Below are 27,384 nucleotides of genomic sequence, written 5' to 3' on the forward strand. Positions count from 1 at the left end.
ACAGTAGGACTGTGAGGTACTTTACCAAAAGCCCTCTGTAGATCGAGGTACACACAGTCCACCCAACCCCTACCTCTTGCAGTATATCGATCACTCAAGTAAAAAAAATAATAATGGTTTGACACACATTTTGACGTTCCATATCTAAAGCCATCTGTATGTAAATGTCCATGTACGCTTATGTGCATGTCTATGTTGGCCTGTGCTATGCACTTGTTTATGTATGCATATGTGTAGAGTCGATAAACATACGGTTGTATTGGCGTTGCCATGGTTGCAATGCCATCGGATTATGCCTGTACCACTATCACACTGCCTCTGGCAGTACCTATGGTACTTTCACAATATCATTGGCACCATTATGATACCTCGGTATTGTCTTAATATCCCTACTACCGTCATAATTACACACACATATGTATGTATGTATATATATGTATACTGTATATATATATATATATATATATATATATATATATATATATATATATCGGGGATGGGTTGAGTATAAAGGTCGTGTATACTCGTACATATGTAACTCGAGCATACATTTATAAGAAATTGTGCTTAAGCCGCACTCGCACTATCAACACTTAAGATTTTTACCGCGCCGACGTTGGCGGTCCCATGCGTCCTTGGAAGCTAACAACGACAATCACGGTGGGGTGGGTGGGGACTGGGGGTGTCTTCTGGACGCCATCGCCGTCCAATTGGGGTCTGACGGCGACTGGACGGGCTCAAATGGCGACCAAGCATTGCAGCCACAACAATAATGGTCCCCGCCGCACGGCATCAGGCGCCGCAACACGCCAACCGGACGGTGCATAAAGTCCTCGCTAAGAACTCTAAGTCTGCGCGGGACGGGGTTTAAGTCTCCATAGCGTGAGTGCGGCTTTAACTTGTATTCCTCTTGATGGGTTAGTTGGTTAAGTCACTGTCCGTTTGATACGTGTCGGCTAGGTTCGAGTCCTCAACCTGATAGCGTCTCAGTTTCTGAATATGCTTCCATCGAGCTACATACTCCTGTTATCTCGGTCGTGTTTGCAAGGGATTAAAATGGAAATAAGTTAATATGGTTGGTTAGATGATATATATATATATATATCTATATATATATATATATATATGTGTGTGTGTGTGTGTGTTTGTATGTATGCATGCATGCATGCTTAATGGGGTCGCGCATTTTGACGGTCCACGTTTCGACAACTCACAGATTCGACCTCAATAAATTACTAACCCCAAACCTATTCAACACCTATAGTCGTAAATTCGACATTCAAACCGCAAAACACACACACACACACACACACACGGAACAAGTTAGATGAGGAAGTTGTGTGCAAAAACATTACATGAATTTAAAAATAGTTTAGATGAAATGAGATATGAAGACATACCACGAGCATAGCTCCCCTTCCCGTAAAATACAACTAGGTATATAAATACACACACAAATATCTTTGACCGATAAGATGAAGGTGATTCGTGTTTTGACACCTCGATAACCGCCCTAGCTGTGTCGAATTACAAGACCCCAGTATATACTGTATTTGTATATATATATGTGTGTGTGTGTGTGTGTAATAAAACCACTTTGAAAATAAAATGAAAGGTGACCGAACGTTTTCGTCTGTTTAAGACGAAATGTCATAAATAGACGAAAACGTTCGGTCACCTTTCAATAGATAGGTTTATTGGCAATAAAATGTACAGATATGAAAATACAATATATGTAATTGCGAGGATAACACAATAAAGCATATGAAACTTATTTCCATTTGGTCCTCTTAAAAAAACAAAGAATCCAGATACATTTAATCAGAATAATACATCTAAGAACAGAACATGTTAGATCATGATAAATACTGAAAATAATAATCATTGACATAGCTCATTATGTAAATAAAGAAAAAAAAACAATACATATTGCTAAGAACAGAACATGTTAGATCATGATACTGAAAATAATAATCAGTAACATAATTCATTATGTAAAGAAAGAAAAAGCCAATATAATATATAGTAAGAACAGAACATGTTAATCATAATAAGTACTTACAATTAATAATCTTCGACATAACTCATTACATAAAGAAAAAACTAATGGTACCTGAGGTATTAAACAAATAATATATAACGGAATTATAATAATAATAATATACAATAATAATATTGTAGATAATACTGATATTGAAGAGTTAATAAAAATAGTACAAACCAAAATTGACTAGATTTACAATAGCTGCATTCACATCACTATTTATTTACATAGAGTAAAGTAAGCCAAAGGAAAAAAAAACTTTAAGAATTGAAAGTAACACCATGATAGCCTATATATAAAATCCAATGATAAAGAAAAGACTCCTGATTTATGGCTGACAATTGAGATTTTTTTCAACCTGACCCTTTTACATATTCATCGGCTCCTATATGGCTCCTGCAAGGCAAGTCTAATATGGATTATATGATTTAATTTTGAGCCACCTGCAGGCTAGACTGACATTTTTTGGATAGACCACTGTACCATGAGCTACAAGCATAATCAAAATGGCTTTGAATGAGTGCACAAACCAACCATTTATTTGTTTCTATTATTATTATTATTTATTTTTATTTATTTTTTGCATTTCTGTACTAAAATTTGGTTTTGCTAGAGCATTTAGCGAGTACTTTAACAGTTATAACCTCTCCAGACAAAGTTTGGTCTGAGGCGGGGGGTTCCAAACTGTGGGTCATGACTGCCAAAAAGGTCATGAACCTTTTTCTAGGAGTCTTGGAGGGCCCAGATGTTTATACATTCAAAAACCGAATACATCCTTCTCATTAAAATACGCGATTAAATCAATCCTTGTCAATAAACATTAACAAACAATAATATTTTTATTGCTCTGCTGTGATTAATCTTTTAAAAAATTAAATAATGTATCTGCGATATAAAAAATCAGTGTTTTCAGAAGGCTTATAAAGGTGAGGGGTCATGGTAGGTTTGGTACTATTGAAAGGGGTTACGTGCTGGAAAGTTTGGGAAAGAATGGCTCCTAAGTAGGTAACATGTTGTTTGGTCTCTGCTTCATTATCACCAAATTTGGCTTTTAAATCATCTCACTCTTTCAGTTTACGGCCGAATCCAAATAGTATAGAATCTGGTAATAGGGTTGACTATCCCATGATCTGAAAGCATTCAAAAGAATTATGTGAAATCTTAAAAAAGGCAAATTGTCCTAATTCATTTTATATTTAGTGAAAGTTACCGTGTCTATCTCCAATATGAACACAAACATTTCTTACAGTACTCAGGTATTCGTAACACTTGCACAATGCTTAATATTAACTTGCAAATCCACATTCTTAGCTGACACATTTGGTTTACAGTAGTGAATGTGTCCTTCTTCTTAATTAGTCTTTTGGATTCTGAGCTGCAGACAGGGCAAGTGATAAACAGCTGGATCAGTCTGAGTCATCACTTGTGTTTCTGAAAAGACACAAATGAAAATGATATTGTTATGACCGGGTAGCAGGGACCATTGATTACAAAACATTGTACACACAGGCAATTGCAAATGATTTTAAAATTACACTCGCCCAACCTCAAAATGAATCAAATCCTCTTCATCATCAGTGCCAGCCCTTTTTCTTCATATTCTTCTACAATTCCAAGCAGTTCATCGGTTTCCCCAATTCTTTTCTCGACAGTTTGGACATGGTCAAAACGGAGGGAAATCGAGGAAGTTACAAACAATAGCTAAATATTCACAGCGCAGTTCTGCACGTCCTATGCACAAAAACAATGGCAGATTCGTTTTCGGATATACCGTTATACGTCATCAACATGGCGACCACTATTCCCAACTTTTGTAGCAGACGTCTCGCTTAGGTGAAATGAAAATACCAATAAAAAACGTAAGAAAACTCTAGGACGACGGAAAAACAAATTCAATTATTCATTTAGATATAATCTAAAAGTCAATTAGGAAATTACGGGTTTGAAAATTGTGATGTGCTTATCTTTTAATACCTCCTCCAAAGTTTATCTATCTTCCGTTATTCGCTTAACTCTTCATCATCCTTCGAACACTTTTGAACAGATTAATTAATCCTTCTTGTGATTCTGGATTTTTTTTTATTGCCGTCCAGATTTACATCTTTCTCTTCACAAGTGACCTTATGACCTTTGTTATAAGACTTCCCTGCTCAACATACATTATCAATTGACTCGTGGTCCCCTTCACCCCATCCATCCATCTCATTATATTGGTCTTCCCCTCAAGTTCACTCCACCTCTGCCTTGCACACTCTTTTTGTTAGTCTTTCCTCACTCATCTTTTCCATGCGCCCAAACTATCGCAATATTCTTTCATCAGCACTATCTGCCAGCTTCCTTTCCATCCCCACTCTCCTCCTCATCTCTTTATACATAATCATAATTCCCACAATTCTTCTCAAATATTATTTGATTATTTTATTTCTTACAAAATTCCATAACTTCATCAATGATCTAGACCAGTGGTTCTTACCCTGGGGGTACCTGTACCCCCAAGGGATACGAAACCTTAAACCTGGGGGGTACGAGACATGATAGCCAGTGCGATGGTACTGTACCATGAGAAAGTAAAGCAAGGTTTTTATCACTAATCCTTTTCATATGTTTGCACTGTATTTATATTGGATGGAGGTGCATATCATGGTTGAATTTAGGATCGGTGGCAAGAGTTTTGAGATGACCAGTGCTTGATTTTCCTTTTGCTATAGTGTGTACACCTCAACCTTATTTTGTGTACCAATTGTGCCGGAAACAACTCTGCCCTCTTTGGTGCATCAGATAATGCATTGTTCAAATTTGTTTCATTTGCAGACCGTATTTAGTAGCTGTAACTAATTTCTCCACAGTTAGTGTAGTGTGAAGTGAAAGTTCTTTCCGGTCAGTGTTGTGTAATATATATATGTATATTTTTTTTCTCGCTTTGTGTACTAGAGGCGTTTGTGACAGTCCGTTTTTTTATGTACAAAGTGTGCTTTTGTGATTTTCTTATACGAAATACTCCCTATTAACCCCTTCCCTTGCTTTCCCTTTCTAGAATTACAAACGGCGACACTGGAATTCAAATATCGAAAGTGCTTTTCGATATTGTCCCATTTTGAAATTCCGGTAAACTTTCCTGTATATTTGGTCGTACGTGTTACGATAATTGTTAAAAAAAAATTCAGAAGAGACCGATCCAAAAAGAAAGAAACACAAGAATATAAAAATAAGCAATTAGCTAAAAGAACAATTGATTAGTGCAGTTGTGAATTAGAGAGTAAAGAAACTGATTTCGAAGTTCTTGAGGGGAACTTCATGCAAGGAATGGTTGACTTCGTTAAGCTCCTTCTCGAAGCTCAGGATAAACCAACAAATGTAACTCCTCCAGAGAGGACATCTAGAAAAACCTTAACGTTGCCAGGAATCTGTCTTCACAAGATCCTGCGCCTTCTCAAAGAAGGTTCCAGACGACACGAAAAGAAGAAAGAATCGAAAGACTAGAAGATTTTAAGAATACATAAACTTTGACCTCGTTTGTGAAGTATTAAGCTTTGACGCCAACCAATAAGCTCTTTTGAAAATGGAGTGGCGCTTGACTCCCATTAACAATGGTAATCATGGCTGGACTCCCAGTGACGTCATTCGGCCTCGTGACCTCAAGCACCCGCACACGGACTCGGGTCAAAATTCGCTCGAGTACTGGGACTATTCGGTCGAGCTTGAGCTCCTGAAGGGACCAGAAGGTGAGTTTATTGTAATTGTTTTGTTATTGCTATTGTTGTTATTGTCATTGTTGTTTCTTGAGTATACCTAGGAAAGAGTGCCCAGAAATATATATATATATATATATATATATATATATATATATATATATATATATATATCTTAGAGAAGATAAAATACAGATTCACTTACCCGATCAAGACAATCGAACTTTGGTGAGTTTGCCAAGTGTAAGTTTAAAGTGGGGATGTTCGCATATTAGCACACGCACACACACACACTGCGTGCACATGCAAATACGTGCATGCACACACGTACCGCGCATGCAAATATAATGCACACATGAGCTCTGAGCTCTCTTCCGGGAGAGGAATAGCTGTCGATCACGAGACCAACACGTGATCCAAGACAATGGGGAATCTCTCCCTCCCTCCCTCACACACACACACACACACACACACACACACACACACACACACACACACACACACACACACACACACACACACACACACACACACACACACACACACTTGTGGCGCAGTGGTTAGAGTTCTCGCCTGTCACTACGGCAGTCCGGGTTCGAATCCCGCCTAAGGCCTAAATCATTTCAGTATCGCTGCCCTGCGAGTTGTTACTCCAACTCTCGTGGACGGGGAGTTGGGTATGTGTGTGTGTGCGTGTAAGGTCACATTATTACCCATAGATCGTTCATACAACCTCTGAGCTCTCATCCGAGAGGTTAATAACTATCGAACACGAGTCCAACACGTGATCCAAGACCATGGTGAATCACACAAATACACACACACACACACACACACACACACACACACACACACACACACACACACACACACACACACACACACACACACGTGCCCACGGGGACCCAGGCACGGGGAGACCAGTGGTCAGAGGCCAGGTCATTGTACTATGAGAACACATATGGGCCAAAGAACGGAACTACCCGTTTGAATACGCGCGAAGTGGGTGAACTGGGAAGTAAAGGGAAAAAGGTGACCTTTGGCGCCAGAGCAGAAAGTAGTACCTTCTCTCCTTGTATGTCGGGAGCTGAAGTACTTACCTTTTCTTCAGAACAGTTTAATGACCTAGTTGAAGTACCTGGAGATAATTATCTGAACAGAGTAAGTTATATGCATGTGTGTGTGTATACGTGTGTGTGTGTGTGTGTGTGTTTGTAGACGTACATGCGTGTGTACGTTCGTATGCCAACTCAGGTCATACGTGCTTCATGACATGCAGACCCCAAGAATGACCTTATTTGAGTGTAGCCAAACACAACCTGTCGGTTCTCATGAACTCTTGGGCACCGCGCTTTCATTTTACTTTCATTCGACCTGAATCAGCTCAAGGCTTTTGATCGCACCTGTTCTTTGATTTAACCATTCGTCTTGGAGGTAAACCTGTATCACACGCATTCACATATGTACTGGCAAATAGCTTATTCTTTCCAGTGTGTATTCATGTAATTTTTGTCTCGTTTTAATAAAGATTTTTCCTTGGAAAGGCTGAATGCGCTGACGAGAATTACGTACGTCGGTTAAGACTCTAGGTTTTCATATTTCTTTTTTTCCTCAAATTCACTTTAGTCTTACCTACATAGTAGGCTTCATACACGACGAATACAACGTCTGATATGTTTTCAGAAATGTATCTGAGGGATGATTTAAGAAACATGGCAATGGTGTTACTTAGACTGTAATCAGCCGAGTAGAATAACTAACAACGTGACTTTTCTTGTCTAGTAACTAGTGATTTTTCCTGTAGCAACTAGTTAGTTACAACGTGCTGGATGTCACAAAACACAACCTTGTACGATATAAAGGCAGAATGATGAAGTCATATCGTCAATCTTGTACTTAGTTGTACATATAAAACGTCTAGATCAGTGGTTCTCAGCCTTACTTGGCCCATTCACCCCTTTCACACCATTTGTCAGAAATGTCATCCCCCCCCCCCCCCCCCCCTCCTTTCCAAGATTGTCTGTTTCAAAAGGTGCATTCTAAATAATATGCTAATATTACTAAAAACCCTTTTATTTTTTCCAAATTAGCATATATATTTCCCAAATTAGTATAAAATCCAGCCCAGGTGACAGGCCAGATAGGCCAATACCTATAATTGCTTTCCTCACCCCCGTAAGCTGAATTTGGTCACAAATCACACCCAGAAATCCCAAAATTCCCCCATGGGGGTGAATTTCACCCCTAATGAGAACCCCTGGTCTAGATGCAATTATATTCATGTGACCCCACGTATGAAAAATCTATTTATCGTAATACAGTCAGTAAGATAAATATGTTGATCAGTAACGAAATTTTTGTTTGTGGGTATTCAGAGGAGATGACGGGGATTGTTGGGTGCAAATGGGTTCTTGGTGATTATATTTCAGTACTAAGTTAATATTTGTATTGTGAGAGTACCATTGCAATAAGTCATGCATGATGCATTCACCTCACTCATAGTTCCTTGCACTTAGTAACTCGGCAGTCATTAACACGTCTATACCTGAACTGAACTGATGGTTTTGCGCCTTTGAGACGGCAGCGGCTATACCAGTTTTTTTCTTTGTCAGAAATCATTGGATTGTTCTAGTTTTTCTTATTCTCTGGTTCCAAAGTTCTTCAATTAACTTTAAGTATTTTTCTCTCGTGCCGCCATCCAGATGTATTTCTTCTATCGATGTGTTTGCGTTGATGTTAAACTTTCTTCTGATGTTTTGTAGTCTCATCTTCTTTGGTTTGACAAATGTTGCAGGTTTCTTCTCTTGTAAATCTCTTCCTCTAGTTGAGGTGTAGTGAGTTGGTTCTGCACTTAAACATTAACTTAGATTTGTAAAAAATTATTATATAAGATTTTTTATATGCGCAATACAGGGGGAGAGTAGATTTTTCCTTTATTTCTGTTTTCCATCTTCGTGTTCCTCATCCTTGGAACGAACACCGCAACACCGCCTGGCTCGTTCTATTTAGAGCCTCTAGGTTCTGTATATTTACTTTCTTCGTGTAGTTTTTCACCGTCTTTTATTGCAGCGATCATTTCTAGTTTGATTTCCTTTATCATTTAACTTTTTTCTTCTACAATATGCTTAGTGTATGTCAGTTTGTATTTAATTTCTCTTTCTATCATTGCGGTACTTTCAATTTTTATGGACCTCCTAACACTTGTCTCCATACTGTATTTTCAATTACCTGCAGTCTTTCCAAGTCACTCTTGCCCAAGTATTTTATTGCTCCTGTGGTCAGTATATTTGGTAGTACTACATTCTTCCAATATTTTTATTTCGATTAGAATTTTGTTGCACGGTCTTGCCGCGACTGAAAAAGTCCCATTTTTCTTGCTAGTTTTATATTCTTCTCTCTTTAAATTTTCTTGTTTCTCTTTTCCTGTAATGGGTATGCCAGTATATCTTATTTCTGTTACCACCTATTTTTCTGGTTTATGTTCCTTCTCGTTCATAATTAGGAAGTTGCTTTTTCCTACATTTATGTTCAAGCCACGCTCTCTTGATAGTTTCTTCATTAGTTTGATCATCGTTTCCGTTTCTTTTCTGCTGTTTGTTAGCCTTAAAGCTTCATCAACGTAGAATAACACTGCTATATGGAATTTTTATTGTTAAATTCTAGTCTTCTTTCACGTAATTTTTATGAGCTAGTTTATTATTATTAATACAGACAAGAGTGGTAATCCGGTGAATCCTTGTCGTTGGACTGCCTATTGTTATCTCTCCCGTTTTCTTTTTCCCATATCTAACTTTGTCATATCTTCTGTATACATTTCTGCTGTTGTGTCAATAAGTGGATGACACTCAATATGTCATCTGTTTTATCAGATATTTTCTATCTACTGAATATAATTCCCTTTAAAAATCTATAGTTGTCACCAATACTTCTTGTTTCCTTGTCTTAGTGTCTGCCAGGCAGTAGTTCACTATAAACAGGTTATCGTTTAATCCTCTCCCCGTGGTAAAGCCTGCTTGTAATATATTTAGTTTTTCTCTCACTTTTTGAGGTTCCATTTGTGAGGGCTGTTGTTTTTGGAAACATCATTTTCGATGTTTTCAAAATTTCTAGGATTTCTTTGTATCTGAAGACATTATTTAAAAAAAATGTGAGCAATTCTACTTCGGGTCTTCTAGCAGCCAACGTAATATTTCAAGTTTCATGCAGTCTAAGCATGGTTGCCTCTCAGTCTTGAATTTCCTCAGCTCTATTTATAATTCTTCTTCTGTCCAACCTTCCCACAACATAAAACTTCCTGGTAGTCGAGTCACTTCAAGACTGTCCATGTGCTTTATAACTGTGTCGTCATCTATTCTTTCATATTCTTCTTCGTCTTCATGTTTTCTGTTCAGTCTATCAGGACTTTACATGCATACTATTATTCTTGGGGTTCTATTTCTTCTACTTATGTCCCGTATGTATTCTTCCTTAGTATTTGTATCCCATTCTTCAGCCAAATTATTCGAGTGTTTCTTATAAATAGTCTGCCAGTATTCCGCTTTTTTTCTGTTTCCTTTCCTCCTTCGACTTTTGTTCTCATAACTTTCTTTCCTGAATCCTTAATTTCTTTAATTTCTTTTTTGATCTTTTGCTCGTGTCTACAAATTTTCATAATTATCGTACCTAAAGTTGACGAATATGATGTTCTATCGCCTGAACTTAAAACTGGTACTCTGGTTGGACAGTGGCTGGTGGAGGAAAGTACATGTGGCAACTGTGTGTTTGTTTACACTTTCGTGGTACCGGTTGAATGGTTCAGAGCAAACATCATTATAATAACATCGGAATTTCCACCATATCTAACAAAGTGATACTATGTGTGTATATAGATATGATATTGATCAGTGACCAATATTAACAGCATTCAAGAGGCAGTTGATGGCGGGTGGTGTGGCTACGTACGATGGGCACTTTCGAAGCTAGGTAGACATGAGTGCGTCCCATATTTTAAGTGTGTTTTTAACCATTTTTTTTTATCGCGACCAAGCAAGAAAAAAGAAAGAAAAGAAAACACGACTATGGGTTACGTACTATGGGTACTTTCGAAGCTAGGTAGACATGAGTGCGTCCCATATCTTAAGTGTGTTTTAATCTTTTTTTTTTTATCGCGACCAAGCAAAATGGGTGATTAAGGATAAAGAAAATATAATTTTTTTCACTTGTAACAATGCCAAAAGGCGTTAAATACCGTTAGATTCAATTCGCTTAGGTAAAATGGTAAAATGAGAAACGTAGTGCCTAGGATAAAAGTCCTCGTAATATACTGTACAGGTAATGGGGGCATAACGCCATAGCTTCTGCCCATGAAGAGGTCGCGGAGCTTTATTCCACCCGGCCACCCTAAGTCTCTATACATTTCCACTTTCTGGTTATGTTTTGAGGTAACGCGACGTTAAAACGCGTTGGATACTGTCTCATTAAATTCGCTTATGGAGCACCCTTTGTGAAATGGGAAATATGGCCATTAACACAAAGTTCTTAAAATAGCTGTGCTCCCGGTGGAACTCTCTCTCTCTCTCTCTCTCTCTCTCTCTCTCTCTCTCTCTCTCTCTCTCTCTCTCTCTCTCTCTCTCTCTCTCTCTCTCTCTCTCTCTCTCTCTCTCTCTCTCTCTCTCTCTCTCTCTCTCTCTCTCTCTCTCTCTCTCTCTCTCTCTCTCACTCTCTCTCTCTCTCTCTCTCTCACTCTCTCTCTCACTCTCTTTCTCTCACACACACACACTCACTCACTCACTCATTCACTCATTCTCTCACACTTTCTCTCTCTCACACCCTCCCACACTCTCTCTCTCTCTCTCTCTCTCTCTCTCTCTCTCTCTCTCTCTCTCTCTCTCTCTCTCTCTCTCTCATTTTTATTATTTTTCTCATCTCCTCCCTCACTTTTTCTTCCCCTCCCTACCTTCCTCCCACCAGTTTAGATCCTTGGAAAAGAAAAGAAAAAAGTGGTAGACCCCATTATCACGATCACCAGCCCTCGAAGCTTTTTTTTTTTTCATTATTCACGGATGGAACAGGTTCTCCCCTCCAACTTTCCTTTTTTTTCATTTCTGAAGTGGTTCCCATCGTCTTACGTCACGAGAGAACCTTCGCTCCTCCCCTCCCCCCGCCCGCTCACTCCTAACAGCCAGTTGCACAAGCGATGCATTGAGGGTCATTCTCCGCCTCAGCGTCCTTCCCTTTCTTTTTCATTCATTCTTCTCACCAAGTCATCCTTCTTCATTCCTTTCCCTCTCGCATCTCCCTGTCACCCCTCGCCCATTCCTTCACCTATCCTCTCCTCTTTTTCCTTTCCCTTTCCCTTTTTCGCTCTTTTCCCTTTCTCCCCTCCCACTTTCTCCCGTTCCCCTTACCATGAGCTGGGCGCGTTACCGCCAGACAGGTAGTGCATTACCGTCAATGCGTTACCGAAAAATCTGGGGTATATTACCGTCAATGCGCTACCGATTTTAATTTCCGTTTAGACTGATCTTGATGAAAAATGAAATGGAGAAGTATGTACTTACGAATATTCTCAATAACATAATACCTAAGCTACTACATTAATATTCCCTATTCTAAAACATAAAATAACCAGAGCTGGGCGCTTGCGTTACTGCGTTACTAACGCACTACCTGTCCGGTAGTTACGCGCCCAGCTCTGCCCCTTATTTCTTTTCCGCTTTCTCCCCTTCACCTTTCTCCCATTCCCCTTTCTCCCCTTTTTCGCTTTCACCCCTTTTTCCTTTCTCCCTTCTCCCTTCTATTCTCCCTTTCCCTCTTTTCACCTTTTCTTCTTACCTTCCCCTTCTTCCCCTTCCTCATTCTCCCCTTTCGTTTTCTCCTCTTCTCTTTTCTCTCTCCTCCCTTCTCCTGTTCTCCCTTTCCCCTTTTCACCTTTTCTTCTGACCTTCCCCTTCCTCCCCTTCCTCCTTCTCCCTTTTCTCATTCTTCCCTTTTTCTCTCTTCTCTTCTCTTCTCCCTTTCCCCTTTCTCCCGTTTCCCTTTTCCCCCTTCTCCTCTTCTCCATTACCTCCGTATTCTTTTCATCTTCCTCCCAATCTTATTTTTTCCACTCTCCCTTTCTAATTTTCCTTTCCTCTCCTTCTCATATCTCCCTCTCTTCCATTCCCGTTTCTCCTTTCCCATTCACTTTCTTCTGTCATCCCTGACACCTCTGAATCCCAAGTCGAGGTCATGGAACCCTCGTCTTCAACTCAAGGATAGGGAGACAAGTTCTCGAAGTGGGAATCCGAAGGTAGGGTGAAGGGAAGCCAAGTAATGCCACATCACCTCTAAGTGGTGCCCCTGGGTTTAGTCCCTCAAACTCTCAAGCTCATATATTTGTATTTTTCAATCATTTTCCGTATACATTGATTGCCAGAATGAAAACGCAAATTAGTTTCCAGTTCAGTGCAAACTAATGGGTTTCGAGAATATTCTTTGTTGCAACTTGGCTCCACTTGTGCGTGCTTGTACTGCATGACCCGTACATGATATCCAATGCACTGATGGCCCTGAGTGATGATCATAGCCAGTTAGTCTCTGATGGTTCAGCAGTGGTTTTACAACACTGCTGTGTTACTGGTTCCGTAAGTGCTATCTATACAAAATTAGTAATTACTATTACGTTCACCCCCATCCCCCCATATGCAGGAAACCCCCCCACCCCCAAGTCACAAGCTCTGGCAATGGGCCTGCCTCTCACCCCCTTACGTAAACTCAAGAACAATCTGCAATAGTAACATCGTAAACAGAGGGTAATAATTGACGTCGTCGGCGCTATCTACAGGCCCGATCACCACAGTCCTTGACTGGAGCCCTGATTTCACAATAATATTGCATTACCGAGCCTGCTCAGCCTACCAGACACCAACTTGACCCATACTGAGACGGAGTGGACCCTGGCTTAGAGTACCCATTATTTTTGGACCTGAAATCTACTAACAATGAGTCAGTGACCTAAGGAAGTATGTAGTGATCTTAGAGACAAAAGCGGAACACCCATGCAATATATGGCCCTAAGGAGAAGCCCTAACAATAGAGCTAGAATCAAGAGATCAGTATGTCCAAATCAAAGCCTTGATAATCTTGACAGACACCACAATTCAGACAACACCACTTAGAACATTTAAAACCAGTGTGGGAATAGTCCAGTCCATCACAACAATACCACACGAAAAAAGAAATAATAGAATAGTAATACGATCAAAATGAGGGTTGAGAAAACACACACACACACACACACACACACACACACACACACACACACACACACACACACACACACACACACAGTACACATGTACACACACATACGCACACAACACATACACGCATACACACACATACACACACACAACACATACACGCATACACACACATACACACACGCACGCGCACACACACATACGCACTACACACAGTACACATACATACTCGCGCGCGCGCACACACATACACACACACACACACACACACACACACACACACACACACACACACACACACACACACACACACACACACACACACACACACACACACACACACACACACACACACGGCGTATGTTTAGATTGCTCAGCCCCCGCACATGCACCCTATGCTCAAACTCAGCCAAATAAACAACATGCAACCAAGACTCCTCTGCATCATCCTCAAACTGTACAGTATAACAATTTGAAAACAAAGTTCTTTATCTTGGAGACTTGGAGGGCATAAGCTTAAGAGAAATCCAAAGAAAATTGAGATTTAGAAGGAGTAGGGGAATAGTCTCATAAGCGGAAGCACTACAATTCTTTAGATCAGCGTTCCTCAACCTTTTTACCCTTGCGTAACCTTTAAAACAAATTGCATGTCTCAAGGAACCCCTGCGCAAAAGAAACACATACCATATTTTTCTCATTTTATTTTCATCGTAATAATAAGTTAGATAGGATGATTATATTACATTATTGCAATAACCAAGAATATGTCGTGCGTGTTTAATTATATTACGTATATGAAATTCAATAAAAAATCAAAAGTGCATTAGCTTATCATACTTGTGCTCGCGGAACCCTTAGGGAACTTTTGCGGAACCTTAGGGTTCCGGGGAACCGTGGTTGAGAAACGCTGCTTTAGACGATCCCCCGGCGCCATAGTTCCACCCAAACAACCACGCCAAGAGAGACCATCTACTTGGTACAAGAACTCCTTACATAAAGTCATACACCCCACTCACCTTTACCACTAGAGCCCCCAACTCAACCCCTCCCCTTCCTCCTCCCCCATGTGAAGTACCAGAACCTCTTTATACAACCTTCCACTCCTTCCAGTCCACCAGAACTTCCATCTAGAAACCCATTCTCCCCCACCCTTCACCCACACGAACAATTACAACCTTTTCACGCCAAGAAAAGGCCCCGCTCTCCAGAAGCCATAGACGACGTAATGGAGTACATCAAGTATTCCACACCAGTCAATTCCCCGGCCTAAAAGCGTCAGTAAGCCAAACCCCTCTCCAATCAGCTGGATTAAGTCTCTCCCGTCCACAATGCCATCGGAACACTCGCAGCCTCAGAAGTGGAGGTACAAGCTGAAACCCATCCTACCCAAATACTAACTACATACACCAATATCTAACCCTATGTAAGCCTCTTAAATCTCACACTATTCCTACCAGACCCAGCTGGAATGAATATATACATGTCAGGTTCAGGCTTACCACTAATCACAACCGACTCCTTCCAAAGACGATACCTAAACACACAGAATACATTCTGACTGGATCGACCAACATATCGTCCACTAGCCCCCGAGAGTACATGACTTAATGCAACCACCATATTACATCAAACCAAACAATAATACACAGCATCATACACTGGAATCTAGCTGCAGCTGTTTACAAGAAATACATACACAGTCCCCCTGAAAAATATATTTCATATACATGTCTCCCCTCTCCTCACACTCAACACACATAATACTACACTGCCCAACTTAAGAACATAAGAATGAAGTAGACTGCAAGAGACCATAAAGACTACACTAAACAGTTTCATGTCCATTACCATCTATCATCCCCATCCATAAAGTTATTTGCGCTTACTACATTGTTACTAAGTCTATTCCATTTGTATATATATTTTTTGCCTATTTCATTCTTTAATCTAAATTTGTCCAATTTAAATCTATTACTGTAAGTTCTGCCCTGTTGTCTTGTATGATGACATTGTCTGCATCACCCTTGTTAAAGCCCTTCATTCATTTGAATACCTCTGTTAGATCACCCCGCACTGCACGCCTTTCCAGAGTGTAAGAGGTGTCGAAGCCAGTCTACGTAAGGTATATTTCTCAGGCAATTTTGGTCATTCTCCGCCGGACTGATTTTAGTGAATTTGTATCCATTCTATAGGACGAAGACCAAAAGTGTACCACATAGTCAAGGATGGGTCTAACTATCGACGGATAGAGTTTGATAACTATATCTGCATTTTTGTTTGTGACCGTCCTAATACCCTGTTAGCTCTATCCCTGGCAGTAATGTACTGTTTCGTGAATTTAAGGTCAGGACTCACTAGCAGCCCCAAGTCTTTCTCACATTCTGGTTTCCCTAAAAAGGTGTTATCTAAGCCATACCTGTTTTCTGGGTTGTACCTACCTTTAACACACTGCACTTTGAGGTAATGAAGTTCATTTGCCATTTCACCGACCATGTGAGCCAATTTGTTAAGATCTTTCTGCAGTTTCCGGTGTCTTACCCTGACCTAATATGGTGTCCTATTTTTGTGTCGTCAACAAATTTACTAATATCACTTCTTAACAATCATCTACGCCCTTAAACAACTATGACTACACCAAATCCCGATAATCAAAACACCGGTACTATTATCTCTCCAACTTTCTCAGAAAAGAGTGCAAACTATAAACACCTATGATTCATTTGACCTACACGTGAAATATAAGATAACGTTCGACGGCGGCACGATGTTGTCTAAAAGGTTATGGTGGCCACAACCAACTTACTTTTCCTGGGATCCGTGCCACCTGCATAAGAGCCGGTGGAAGGGGTGTGATGTGGCCGTTTGGCCCCCAACTCGTGGGGTTGGGGCTGGTCCCACGACACAGGCGCTGACATACTAGGACCAACAGAACAAAGAAACTATTACTACAGTATACAAACAATGTATACGCTCACTGATGGATTATGCAAGTCCCGCATGAACCCCTAACCCCACTAAGACCCACAACAGCGCTCTACAGGCCATACAAAACAAAGCCCTAAAGACTATTAAAGGTTGCTCAAATACAACACCCACGGACCATTTACACCATGAAACGAAAGTCCTCAATGTCAAGGCTCACCTTGACACAAGAGGTTCATAAACACTTTCCGCAGCCTCCTCAAAGACAACATACCGATTGCATAACATAGCAGAACACCTGCACACACCAAGAAACAAAAAAATAACACCCAAATACCCATATCACACACACACACACACACACACACACACACACACACACACACACACACACACACACACACACACACACACACACACACACACACACACACACACACACACTATTTTCCTCCACAACCACCAGACACCAGCCCCCAGAAATATATCCGTAATCTTATCGCTCACTGCTCTATCAACAAACTGAAAGACTGTGCACCGGCGCATGCCAGACCACCTGATATCCATCCCTCTGAATCCTCTCTCACCGAAAAGGACAGAATCCTTCTCCACATTCCCCCTCCTCCACTTCCCTCCTCGCTCCCCTTCCTTCATTTCACTCCCATCTCCACTTTTTTCATTACTTTTCCTCCTCACTTCCACTCCTCTTTTTTCATTTTGTCACCTTTTATCCCCCTCCTCCTCACTTTCCCTCCCTGTACTTTGACCCCCCCCATGTCCTTTGTCCTTTTCCATCCATCCATCCATCCAGAGAGAAAGGGAGAGAGAGAGAGAGAGAGAGAGAGAGAAAGGGAGAGAGAGAGAGAGAAAGAAAAAGAAAAAGAAAAAGAAAAAAGTAAGATAAACGAGAGGGAAGATCGGAGGCAATCGCGCTTGGTAACAGCCTGAATAGAGTCATACTGTTCGTGAATCAACCACGTAACTATTACGATAACCCCATCGGTATCTACGAGGTGTTACGGAGGTGAATAAAATCACCTGATTATAGCCAAAATAATGAAAGTGCCACCTAAAGGGAGTTTTGTGACTGGCAACACCAGGCAATTCTTTTCAGCTGAGGGGAGACACTCTACCCCAACTACAATACCTCACAAGAGATGAAACTTGCCTTTCAAACCGGTGGCATACTTTACATTAGCCCCTTTCATTTATTAATTCATTGAGTCATTTACCTATTAATTTATTAATTCTTCTGTTTGTGTTTATTTTTGTATCGTCCGTTTGTATCGCAGTCATGACGCCACAGACACTGCACTTTGTCACCACAGACGCGTTTTGCTATGAACCCCACCCACCCCTACCTCACCCCACTTTCCCCTCCTTTCGCCTTTCACTTTCGTCCCCCATTCTCTCTTTCTTCTCTTCCTTGCACTCAGTTACGCTTCTCGTGCCCTATCACGGAATTTTGAGCGCCTCGCAAGGCAACAGTGGAATAGGAAACTGCTCCTACCTCTCCTTCCCTCTCCTCCTCCTCCTTCTCCTCCCCTCCTCCTCCTTCTCCCCTCCTCCTCTTCCTTCTCCTCCTCCTCCTCCTCCTCCTTCTCCTCCTCCTTCTCCCTATTCCTCCCCTCTTCCCACTCCTCCCCCTCCCGTCCCTCCCTTCTCCCCTCCTCCTACCCCTTCCCTCCTCCCATTCTTCCCCTCCTCCTCCTCCTCTTCCTCCTAGTCATTTCACCATTCCCTTTCTCCTCCCACCCCTCACCTCTTCCTCCTCCTCCCCCACCTCCTCCTCACTTGCCAGGTCATGTGTCCACATGCCGGCCGGCCGGCCTGCCTGCCTGCCTGCCTGCATGTTGCTCACCTCGTCCAAGATGCTGGTCTGGAGAGCAGTTTCCCTTTGCCCCATGTTGCTACCTGGATCGACCAGTTCACGTTATAACCCCCCCCCCCCGCCACTCTCTCTCTCTCTCTCTCTCTCTCTCTCTCTCTCTCTCTCTCTCTCTCTCTCTCTCTCTCTCTCTCTCTCTCTCTCTGTGTGTGTGTGTGTCTTATTACTGCATCGAAACACTTATTATCATTCTCTCTCTCTCGTGTGTGTGTGTGTGTGTGTGTGTGTGTGTGTGTGTGTGTGTGTTATTAGTGCATTGGAACACATATAATCATCTCTCTCTCTCTCTCTCTCTCTCTCTCTCTCTCTCTCTCTCTCTCTCTCTCTCTCTCTCTCTCTCTCTCTCTCTCTCTCTCTCTCTCTCTCAAATCTCCCACTCTCACTCCCACCCTCCTTCCTTCTCCCCTCCTCCTCTTTTCTCCCCTCCTCCTCCTTTCTCTCTTCTTCCCTCCTCCTTCCCATTCCCCGTCTCCCCTCCATTTTCCTTTACTCCATCTTCGCTCTTGTCTGCCTCGCAGCCTCACACGTCTTAAGTCGAAAGGTCGATGATCCCATTCAGCCGAAGGACACAGTCTGGTATCGAACTGAAAAAAAAAAGAAAATACAAGGAAATAGTCTTTAGAACCGCTTTCAGGTGAATGAATCAGTGGGGCATGAGTCAGAAGAAGACGGTTGAAGTGGCATTTGATATTTACTTAGATTGGGGGGAAAAAGTACCTTTGAAATTTACTTAGATTGGGGATGGGGGGGGGAAGTATGATTCATCGTCGCGGTTTTTTTTCTGTGACCAAAAGTTAAGTTTCCTGAAATTCGCATAAAATTAATATAAATAAATAACATATATTGAATAATAGATAGTGTAAATGAATAAATAAATGAAATAAGAAATTGACAAAATAGGTAGATACACAAAGAAATAAACAGACAAATTAAAAACAAAATATTTTGCAAACAGGCATTCAACTCTCAACTAGAATTAGTAACATAAATATAGTGTTAAAACAGCACAAGAGTCCAATGCATTATTTGTTCACATGAAATATTCTCATCATTGAATCTTCATCAATTTTATCTTGTAATTCAAATGCCAACGGAAACATTACAGAAAGCAACCTCATCAAACAATCGGAAGCTGTTAATCACAACAGCAGTGGTGACATGTTTAGATTGTTGAATTGTTTCATCATTGGTGATATTTCCAAACAGGTTATACTTTCCCACCTAACATCATTGTTATGATATCTTGTATGTTCCTAAATTATAAATGAAATGTGAATTTTCGATTTAATTACGCATTGTGACCGTTACTTTTCATTTCCGCTAGAGACCTGGCTTAATTAATTACCTTGTTGATTACCTGTTCTCATTTCATACCTTCGTACCTTTCCTTGTTATTTGCTTTGTGACCCTTCTTTGTTTCCTAATGTTCCTAATGTATGCTTATTTTCTACCACTTATTTTATCTGTATTCTCCCCTGAAGACGTGAATTATACGAAGGCGCTTGGGAATTTCGTGCTTTATATATATATATATATATATATATATATATATATATATATATATAAATATTTTAACACAAATACACATTCACACACACACACACACACACACACACACACACACACACACACACACACACACACACACACACACACACGTGGCGCAGTTGGTAGAACGATGAACTACTAGCATGGTGGTGCGCGTAGTGCTTGGTTCGAATCCTGCCCAGGGCCGAAATTAATTTCGGTACAGCTGCGCTTCGGGTCGTTACTCTGACTCTCGTGGGCGGGGAGGTGGGTGTGTGTGTGTGTGAAAGGTCATAGCATTACCCAAAGAGCGGACCTACGCGCTCTGGGCTCTCTTCCAGAGGAAATAGCTGTCGATCACGAGTCGAACACGTGATCCAAAAGACCAATGAATACACACATTTTAACAACCACAATGCACTTTAATTCTAAGCAATCAGCATCGGGAGATCCAATGGAGGCCAGATGGCTTAGAATTAAAGTGCATTGTGGTTGTTAAAATGTACTCTAATCACTGGGACCCATTCAGTGTTGTACATACAGTATATATATATATATATATATATTATATATATATCTATATATATCTATATATCACATATACCTATAAACACCCACACACACACACACACACATATATAAATCTATATATATATATATATAATATATATAATAGATATATATATATATATATATATATACACAACACGCATAACTTGCCATGTCACATCTGGAGCCCCAAAAAACCATTTAAGACAGGAATATCAAACAACTCTCACAAGAGAAATAATGGTAAAAAAATGCAAACATCCTAACGACATGCCAAGATACCCGTCGCCTCCACATCTTGGAAGCGCTGTTAATCAAATATATGAACCCTAGTTTGAACATCCAAACGTCCGACCAAAGCCAACACGAGCACAGGGGGGGATCATCCGATCGGAGGGGCCAGTCAACACCAAGAACGAGTACACAACAAGCTAGTCCAGCTCTATACCGTCCATCTGACATTTTCAGTTCAGTAGCAACCCTAACACACACACACACACACACACACACACACACACACACACACACACACACACACACACACACACACACACACACACACCAACACACACACACACACACACACACACACACACACACACACACACACACACACACACACACACACACACACACACACAGACAGAGCTAAAGTCAGACTCGGAGCATCTGTGCCCTCGAGTTGGACTAACCCTAACGACGTTCGCTCCCCTGAAGCCTCCGGAGGACGTCGTCGCAGAGAGGAAGTACTTCGACCAGCGCATCTTCAGGGCCCTCATCGGAAGCCAGAGCTCTTCAGGGATTTCTCTTTCCCATTGCCGTCCAGCGCCCACGCGGTGGCAGAAAGGACTTCCTACCAATGGCTTAAAACGAAGGCGGCAGTGGAACATGGGTTCCCATAAGCCCGCCGGAAGGGAAAAAATTGAAAAAAAAAACTAAAAGAAAATCCCTATGCAATATAATGGGAGATAGAAAAATACAAAAATACAAAAATACCAAAAAAATAATAACAATAAATAGAAAAAAAAAGATAAAAACCTCCGAGCGGGGGTGACGCCGTCGGAGTAAGGGTCTCATTGCACGTTCTTCACTACTACGGTCGCCTTCTTCGAACGAGCGCTTCTCGTATTGGCCGGCGAGCCGCTACGACCGTCCAATGCGTCATGACCATGCCAGACAGAGACCAGACCTTCGTTGGAGTCCTTCTGCTGCCACAGGATGCTGGTCTAAGCGTATTGGACACGGGTCTCATTAGCCCAACCCAATACGCCATTCCTGTGGAGCCGAGGATTTCGAAGAGGAACTGGAGGCGGTGTTGTTGGAAGGGTCTCATTAGCTCTGAAGACGGTAGTAGGCCTCCGTCAGTCGGTATCGACTATGGATATCGCGCCGAAGAAAGTCATGATTTTGCCAGCGACAGTGACGGCTGTGGCTGGTGAGTCCGATGCGGGAGTGGCAGTCTCGGCCGCATTTGCTGCAGGTGTAGCTTGTTGGAGTGGCTGCTGGGGTGCGTGCCTTCAGCTTGGCTCTCTTTTCACTGGCTCTGGTCAGGATTTTTTCCTCTCCAGACTTCAGCTGCTTGTGAAGAACACTGCGCCATTTGCTTTGGTCGGCTGCTACCTCTTCCCAGTTCTCCGTGTTGATGTCCAGGGCTTTCATGTCACGCTTGCAGACATTTTTGTAGCGCAGTTGGGGTCAACCAACGTTTCTTTTGCCGGAGGCAAGTTCACCGTAGAGGATGTCTTTGGTGATGCGTCCATCTTCCATCCTTCGCACATGGCCGAGCCACCGAAGTCTGTGCTGCCTGAGCAATGTGAATATGGTAGGAAGACCTGTTCGCTCGAGTGCCTGGGCATTGGTAATCTCATCACTCCAGCGGATGCCAAGGATGCAGCGAAGGCAGCGCAGATGGAAGTTACTCAGTTTGTTCTCCTGCTTCGGGTAGGTCGTCCATGTTTCGCTGTCATAGAGGAGAGTGCTGACAATACATGCGTTGTACACTGCCATCTTAGTTGACGTTGTCAGCTTCTGGTTCTCCCAGATGCGGGTGGTGAGGCGTCCTAGGGTCGTAGCAGCCTTGCCGATGCGCTTGTTAATCTCGGCGTCAAGGGACAGGTTGTCGCTGATGGTAGATCCCAGTTATGTGAATTGGTGTACGACTTCGAGTTGGTAGTCGTCGATACAGATAGCTGGTGGAGTGCTCACATCCCAACTCAGCACATTGGTCTTTTTTAGGCTGATGGTTAGCCCGAAGTCTTTGCTGGCCTAGGAAAACCTGTCTATGAGACGCTGGAGTTCTTGCTCAGTGTGCGAAGTGACAGCGGCATCATCAGCAAAAAGCATGTCCCTGATGGTTATCTCAGTCACTTTGCTTTTTGCTTTCAGTCGAGCCAGGTTAAAAAGTCGACCGTCAGATCTTATGCGAAGGTACACTCTTTCTGTTGATGTTCCAAAAGCATGCTTTAAGAGCATACCAAAGAATATACCGAAGAGGGTTGGAGCCAGTACACATCCTTGCTTGACTCCACTCTTTATGTCGAAGGGATTGGACATGCTGCCCTCATACTGGATCGTTGCCTTCATGTCATCGTGAAAGGATATGATGAGACTGTGGAGTTTTGGAGAGCAACCGATCTTTGGAAGGATGTCGAACAGCCCTTCGCTGCTGACCAGGTCAAAGCATTAGACCAGGGGTTCTCACACTTTTCTCGTTAAGTACCCCTTGAGTTATAAGATCATCTTCCCGAAACCCCAATAATCTGACAATGAAGAGAATGGTAATTTATTGACTAACTCATTAAAGTACAATAATTCTGCAAAGGATATTATAAAATCATTCAAATTTTAATGACTTTATTCAGAAGAAACATCAGTATTGCAAATATTTTATAATGGTGCTACACATGCAGGAGTGAAACAATATTTTCTAAGTATCAATCAATAATGAACTTCAGTGTGAGGGATGTGCCTGTTTGTTACAAGCAAGTTTCTCAATTCGAGGAGCAGTATTAGATAGGCACAATCGTAGGTCATGCTCGACATTGAGTTGTGATCGATGTTTAGTTTTCATATTCAACAGCGTATATGAAAATCCTTTCTCGCACAGGTAAATGCTAGGGAACATCAGTAAAGAGTTCAAAACTTTTTCAGATACAACAGGTAAATTTCACTATCATTTTAGACCAGAACTTGGTGAGAGAAAGAGTTTCAAATTAATCTTTTGCAACAGAGTCGTTCACCAACTCTAGGAATTCTTTGTATATGTTATCTGGGAGTAGGTGTACATTGACAATGAATGGGTTTCTAATCAATTTTGATTCCATTTCACTCAGTTCGGGAAAGTAAGACTGCAACTCCATCCGCAGAGAAGCTAGATGTCATTGCACAAGCTGCACCACATCTAGTTCTCCAGTGTTTTCATTTTTATCAAGTGCTTCACTTAGGTGTTCAAACATGCTAAGATTTTCATCTTTGACCTTCCCTTTCCAAAGCTCCAGCTTCATGGTGAATGACCTTAGTTTGTCTATGAAATCGATCACAGTGTGTGTCGGCTAGCTGACTGTCCAGTCCACGTAACCGTCTCCCCACCCTCACTCACAGTTGCTGTTTTAAAAGTAAACCGACACGATATGGCGCGCCTCTTCATTACACACACACACACACCAGATTCAACCATTGGTAATCAACACTGTTAATTTAGAAATCAGCGTAGAACAGTGAGATTGAAGGAACACACACTGCTAGCACGGAATTTCATAATCCACAACTACCACTATTTAAAATACGTTTTTCGTCAGCCATCTAAGTACCCCTAGAAATCTTCTTGTGAACCCCTGGGGGTTCGCGAACCCCAGTTTGAGTACCCCTGCCTTAGACAGATCTATGAAGGCTGTGTAGTGGGGCTTGTGTTGTTCTCTGCATTTCTCCTGAAGTTGACGAAGGGAGAATATCATGTTCACCGTGGAACGTTCTGCTCGGAAGCCACACTGAGACTCAAGGTACACGCGCATATATGTTTATATAAATATATATGCATGTGTATATATATATATATATATATATATATATATATATGTATATATATATACATACATATATATATATATATATATATATATGTATATATATATACATACATACATACATACATACATACATACATACATATACACACATTCATACACGACAGCATTTTTTTTTCTAGATTTCTCCTATTTTTCTAATGATGGTTCTTCCTTCAGGCAAATGAGCATAATCTAAATTTACATAATCTTCCTTTTATTTCAACGTTTTCTTTTTAGTAAGACATCTTCAGGCTTGTTTGCAATAACATAAGACAAATAATAAAAAAGTAGTGCGATGGAAATAAATAATGTAACGGGAATGAAAGAGCAATACATGTGTTGGTGCTTACATATAACATTAACAGTGGGACAACTAAAAGGCTTTACGAAGTTTATATGTGCACCTGATGCTGGTAGACCTTAAGAGTGGGGTAGGATGGGGTAGTGGGGTTTTGGTGGGAGGAGGAGGCGGGGAAGGGGAATTTCCTGCTCTGGTACGGGCCGAGGTGAGGTGACTGAGGTTGGTAGCCGGGGTTGGGGTTGGGGAGGGGGGGGGAGAGGAGGGGAGATTTTTGCTCGAATCCAGTCTGAGCTCCTGGGTCGTCTTGAGGTCAAGAGGGTTGGTTGCGAGGGGGAGGGGGAAGAGGAGGAGGAAGATGGTGGACAATGTTTCTCTAAACTCTGTCCTGGACGCCGTCATTTCATACCAATTACCAAGTAGGCAAGAACAGGATTTAAAGAAACTGTCGCGGTTATACGGTAGCACCCTGGCTATCCCAGAAAATTCTCTTGGTTTTATCAACTTATTTTGCAAAGTACTGACAGAAGACCAAGAGGAATTCCTAAACGTACGCATTAACTGCCACATGAGATCTAAGTATAACCAAAGCCCCCCCTCCCCCCGCAAAAAAAAAAAAAAAATCGAATTAGCAGTCCTTTATAGGAACTTGTGCAAGCTGGAGAAGGAAGAAATAATTAACATCAGTTCTGACCTACAAGAACAAATGGAGAACGACAACACCAAAATGAGTCATTACAACTACACCACCAAATACATATGTATTTATATATGTATATTTCTGTATGCATAAATATATATATATATATATATATATATATATATATAAATATATATAATATATATATATAATATATTAATATATATATATATATATGTATATATATGCAAAACAAATCACTAAGCACGCGTGACAACAATTACTTGTAGAAACCACTTGATTAAAAAATGAATACCGAACGTTTTCCGTCTCTATTCAAGACATCATCAGGGTACCCTGATGATGTCTTGAATAGACGAAAACTTTCGGTATTCATTTTCATTATTTTCCAAGTGTTTTCTGCAAATATAAGTCCAGCTTCCTACACCCGGTACACTCGTATACTCAAATTAAAGTAAACACGAACGAAAGTCATAGGAATGAGAATTTAGTCTCATTCAGCACCACCATTTTGAGAGAAGATAATGAGAGATGCACATACACTTGTTCATACTTCCCTGATCCAACCATTTTGGCCACAGCTACCACTTAACTTTACATACGTAAACAGGGAAAGAACGATATAAGATATATATATATAATATATATATATATACATATATATAATATATATATATATATATATATAATATATATATATATATAATATATATATATATATATATATATGAGGAAGATGGAAAAAGAAGTCACGGGTCTAGTTTCGAGTTGAGCATTTTTTTTCTGACCGGTCTCTGAAGAAGCGTAGAGCGAAACTGGTCAGGAATAAATTCGTAAGGAACTCGACCCGTGACTTCTTTTTTCACTTCAACTTGTCACAATGTCTCAGCATATATAATATATATATATGTATATATATATATATATGTATATATATATATATATTTATATATATATATGTGTGTGTGTTTATGAATGTATATATTACATCCTACATCCGCTCCCAGGTAGAGTTTTCATTCTGTCAGTGGGTTCAGCCTCTTCCTCCTTTCTCTTCTCTCTTGTAAGATTCCCTGCTCTCTCAGCCTATCCAGTGGTGGTAGGTGGTGTCTCTCCAATGTTTCTGCAACTGAATCCTTCCATCTTTTCCGTGGTCTTCCCCGTGGTCTTGTGCCATTTGGTCTCCATTCTCTATTCTTTCAGGATTCATTCTTTCAAGGTGTCCCAGCCACCTCATTTGTGCAGCGTCTATTTTATTTAAACTTGGAGGGACTCCTATTTATTTTCTAATATTATCATTTCTGATTTCATATATGTATATATACAAAGACATGACAGAATTGAATAGACACCAAGAAAAATGCATTTCTACTCGTATTTAATTTACGTAATATGTTATATTTATCTAGACTTATGTTTCAAATTACACACAAGATTAATCAAACATGCCACGAACCAAAGGAGCAGTAGACCTATCTGAATTTCAGCGAGGTTGTAATGTGGGTCGACAAGAAGGTGGA

General features: G+C 41.0%; 1 protein-coding gene across 6 annotated transcripts in view; it reads left to right on the forward strand.

The window, feature by feature from the left end:
• Positions 1–27,384, forward strand: part of Cen (cerebellar degeneration-related protein 2-like) — a 201,532-nt gene that overhangs the window by 96,153 nt on the left and 77,995 nt on the right. Inside the window, exon 2 of one of the 6 annotated variants that reach the window (XM_076211057.1) lies at positions 5,079–5,766. The exons of the other annotated variants lie outside the window; for them this stretch is intronic. Coding sequence (XP_076067172.1) covers positions 5,604–5,766 — 163 coding nt within the window. The 5' untranslated portion in view covers positions 5,079–5,603. The remainder of the gene's footprint in view (positions 1–5,078; positions 5,767–27,384) is intronic. 6 annotated transcript variants of the gene reach the window in all.

This window comes from Oratosquilla oratoria, chromosome 28 (assembly GCF_046742065.1).
Source record: "Oratosquilla oratoria isolate Oo_2021 chromosome 28, ASM4674206v1, whole genome shotgun sequence".
NCBI classification, from domain to species: Eukaryota; Metazoa; Arthropoda; class Malacostraca; order Stomatopoda; family Squillidae; genus Oratosquilla; species Oratosquilla oratoria.